We start from the raw sequence: 3056 nt of genomic DNA, 5'->3' as shown, positions 1-3056 counted from the left end.
CCCCAAAAAAAAACACACAAAAACAACAAAAACAACAACAACAACAAACAAGCCCTCCAACGCCCCCTCCCCCCAAAAAAACCCAAACAAACAAACAAACAAACAAACAAGCAACAAACAAACCAAAAAAAACTAACCAAGAAAACAAACAAACAACACAACGGAACAAGCAAACCAAACACACAAAAAACAACAACAACAAAACAAACAACAACCAAAATCAAATTTAAAAACAAAATACAAAAAACATTCTCTTCTTTATCCACCCCCAGGGCAAGAGAACCAGATCGAGGCCGAGGCGCGGATCAAAGACTTCATCCCCCTGGTCCAGACCGGCTGTTCCCGCCTTCTGCAATTCTTCCTCTGCTCTCTCTACGCGCCCATGTGTACAGAACTGGTGGACGAGACACTTATCATCCCAGCATGCCGGTCTATGTGTCTTCAGGTCAAGGCCAAGTGCGAACCGCTTCTACGCACCTTCAACTTTGACTGGCCACCCATGCTGGCTTGTGACAAACTTCCGGAAAAATCCGATCCGAGAAACGATCTGTGCATGGCTGCACCGAATGTGACCGATGAACCGGAGTACGGTGCTGGAACTCTTTCCGGCGGTCATTTCGAAGAATTCGAGAAGAAACTCGATAAGTTGGACGGGAATAAGAACTGGAAGAAAATTATTAAGGAAAGGTTGAACAAAAAAGGAGGGCTTATTATTATGAATCCAACGACTGCAAGGACCCGGTTGGGTGGTCAGAAGTTTCTGGACAAGCACCAGCCGATCCCTGACCCGTGCCCACCTCGGTTCGTGCATGTCGACAACATACCGCGCTCAAACAACACCTGCGCACCTCGCTGTGACGTAGATGTGCTCTTCAGGGAAGAAGACAAAAACTTTGCCGAGATCTGGATGATCGTGTGGGCGTCTCTCTGCTGTTTTTCAACTCTCTTGACAGTCACTACGTTTATCATAGACACCACGAGGTTTAAATACCCGGAGCGACCAATCATCTTTCTTTCCGTGTGCTATTTCATCCAATCAGCGGCGTATATCATTCGGGTGGCGACAGGACCTGAGTCTGTGTCATGTGACACGGCGCGGGACGGACGCCCGTTCCTGATTCAAGAAGGATTAGACAGCACCTGGTGCATTATCATCTTCCTCCTGCTCTATTTCTTCGGCATGGCCAGCGCTGTGTGGTGGGTTGTCCTCACCATCACCTGGTTTCTCGCCGCAGGCAGGAAGTGGGGTCAAGAGGCCATCGAGGCGTTGTCCAGTTACTTTCATCTGGCAGCATGGGCGATCCCTGCGGCCAAGACAATCGTGATCTTGACCATGCGACGCGTGGACGGAGACGAACTCACGGGACTGTGCTACGTGGGCAACCAGGACCCGGACGCTCTCACGGGGTTTGTTCTGGTGCCGCTGTGTATCTATCTCGTGGCCGGATTCGCCTTCATCCTCGCGGGATTCGCCGCCATGTTTCGCATCCGCAAAGACTTGAAAGAGGACGGGGTCAGCGCTAACATCAGGAAGCTGGAGAAGCTGATGGCAAAGATCGGAGTTTTTTCTGTGCTCTACACCGTCCCGGCCACCTGCGTCATAGGGTGCCACTTTTACGAGCGCGTCAATTTCTTACGGTGGCGGCGGCGTGCTATGAGTTTGCCGTGTCCTCTAGACACCAGCAATAAACTCTCCCCTCCTGTGGTAGACCCTGACTGCCCTCTGGAGCAGTCGATCCCAACCGTGGAGGTTTATATGCTCAAACTGTTCATGTCTCTCGTCATCGGCATCACGAGTGGTATGTGGATATGGAGCGGGAAGTCACTCTCCTCATGGAAGAATTTCTGCTCTCGTCGATTCACTCGGAGGAAGACGAACAACTTCAACGCCGAGTACCACCCGGCCCCAGTGATTATGATGAAGAACAGCCACCAGGGCAACAGCTCAAAGATCGGGAGCAACAGTAGCGGCTCCGCGAAAGTCATCGCGTCAAGAGTTTGACAAACGAACAAAGCAACGCTACACTTTTTCATTGATCGGTTTTTGAGACTGCACACTTTCTGAATAAACCTTCTCAGGGGCATCGGACAGACAGACTCGTGATATTCCCAACACTGGATCAGAAAGTGATTGATATCCGTGAGGCGGCTGTAGGCTGCTGCATTGTGGAAGGCTGACTAGCTATGGTAGCCTTATAAACCCGAAGAGAAGCAGAGACTTTGACGCCACAATATGTATATTGTAATCATAAAAACATTGTTTTGACTTTCCTACAGAGTTGACACTTAGAGTGAAACGATTGCCTCAGTGTAAGACTCTGTAATACTTTACTTCTCAAAATGGCGTAAGGGCGATGTTTACCCTAAGCACTTGAAAAGAAGGCTCAAAGGAAAATACTTCTTTTTTTATTGCTGTGGTGCATGTTGAAGTTGCTTTTAAATATCGTAGCTTCCTTTCAGACTGAGTGACGTTTGCTTGATGTATACATGTGACTGTCGCTAACGAGCTAATAGTTTGGATGTTCAAAGTGGACAAATGTTTCCGAAAAGTGTGTTTAAAATTTTTTAATAGGGTTTTCAAGTCTTCTGCAGTTGGTCAAGATTTTTGGAACTAGAGATTTCACACGGCGCCTTGTTCTCTATTTTTGTGCAGTATCATCTCCTAGTTACCAGTGGGTATTTTTCTAAAAATCAGTGGTCAACAAAAATGGTGAAGCACCGATTTAATGCCAAAAAAAACCCAGACTGAAACCTTTCTGTTGGGGATTTTTGTTTTGTTTTGTTTTTCTTTCATAGCCAGTCACCATGTTTTATTTTTTTCGACTGAGAAAGTGAATAATTCTTCCGATGCACTTTTTGCACACAGCAGCAAACTGTCGAAAGCAAAAAGCAGCTCAGAAAACTCCTGACACGGCAGTAAACCCGTGCTGGGCTTGTAGCGCGCTCAATCGTCCATAAACGTTGCGCCATAGAATGTTTTCACTTGACTACAAATGGCTGAGAAAAATTCTGGTTGGTTTACTTCTGTGTGATTTTAATAAAAATCCTGTTAATGT

General features: G+C 47.0%; 1 protein-coding gene across 1 annotated transcript in view; it reads left to right on the top strand.

Annotated features, from left to right (window-relative positions):
* The window catches only part of LOC101845776 (frizzled-9), a gene marked incomplete in the record, with an annotated part of 18400 nt that extends 15643 nt beyond the window's left edge, over positions 1-2757 (top strand). Inside the window, 1 exon segment of the mRNA XM_013083751.2 lies at positions 273-2757. Within this exon segment, the coding sequence (XP_012939205.1) occupies positions 273-2002 (1730 nt within the window).
* Positions 2758-3056: the final 299 nt, after the last annotated feature.

The sequence above is a fragment of the Aplysia californica genome, unplaced genomic scaffold, assembly GCF_000002075.1.
Source record: "Aplysia californica isolate F4 #8 unplaced genomic scaffold, AplCal3.0 scaffold00252, whole genome shotgun sequence".
Taxonomy (NCBI): domain Eukaryota; kingdom Metazoa; phylum Mollusca; class Gastropoda; order Aplysiida; family Aplysiidae; genus Aplysia; species Aplysia californica.
Note: the sequence above shows the minus strand (reverse complement) of the source record. Positions and strands in the feature narration are given on the sequence as shown.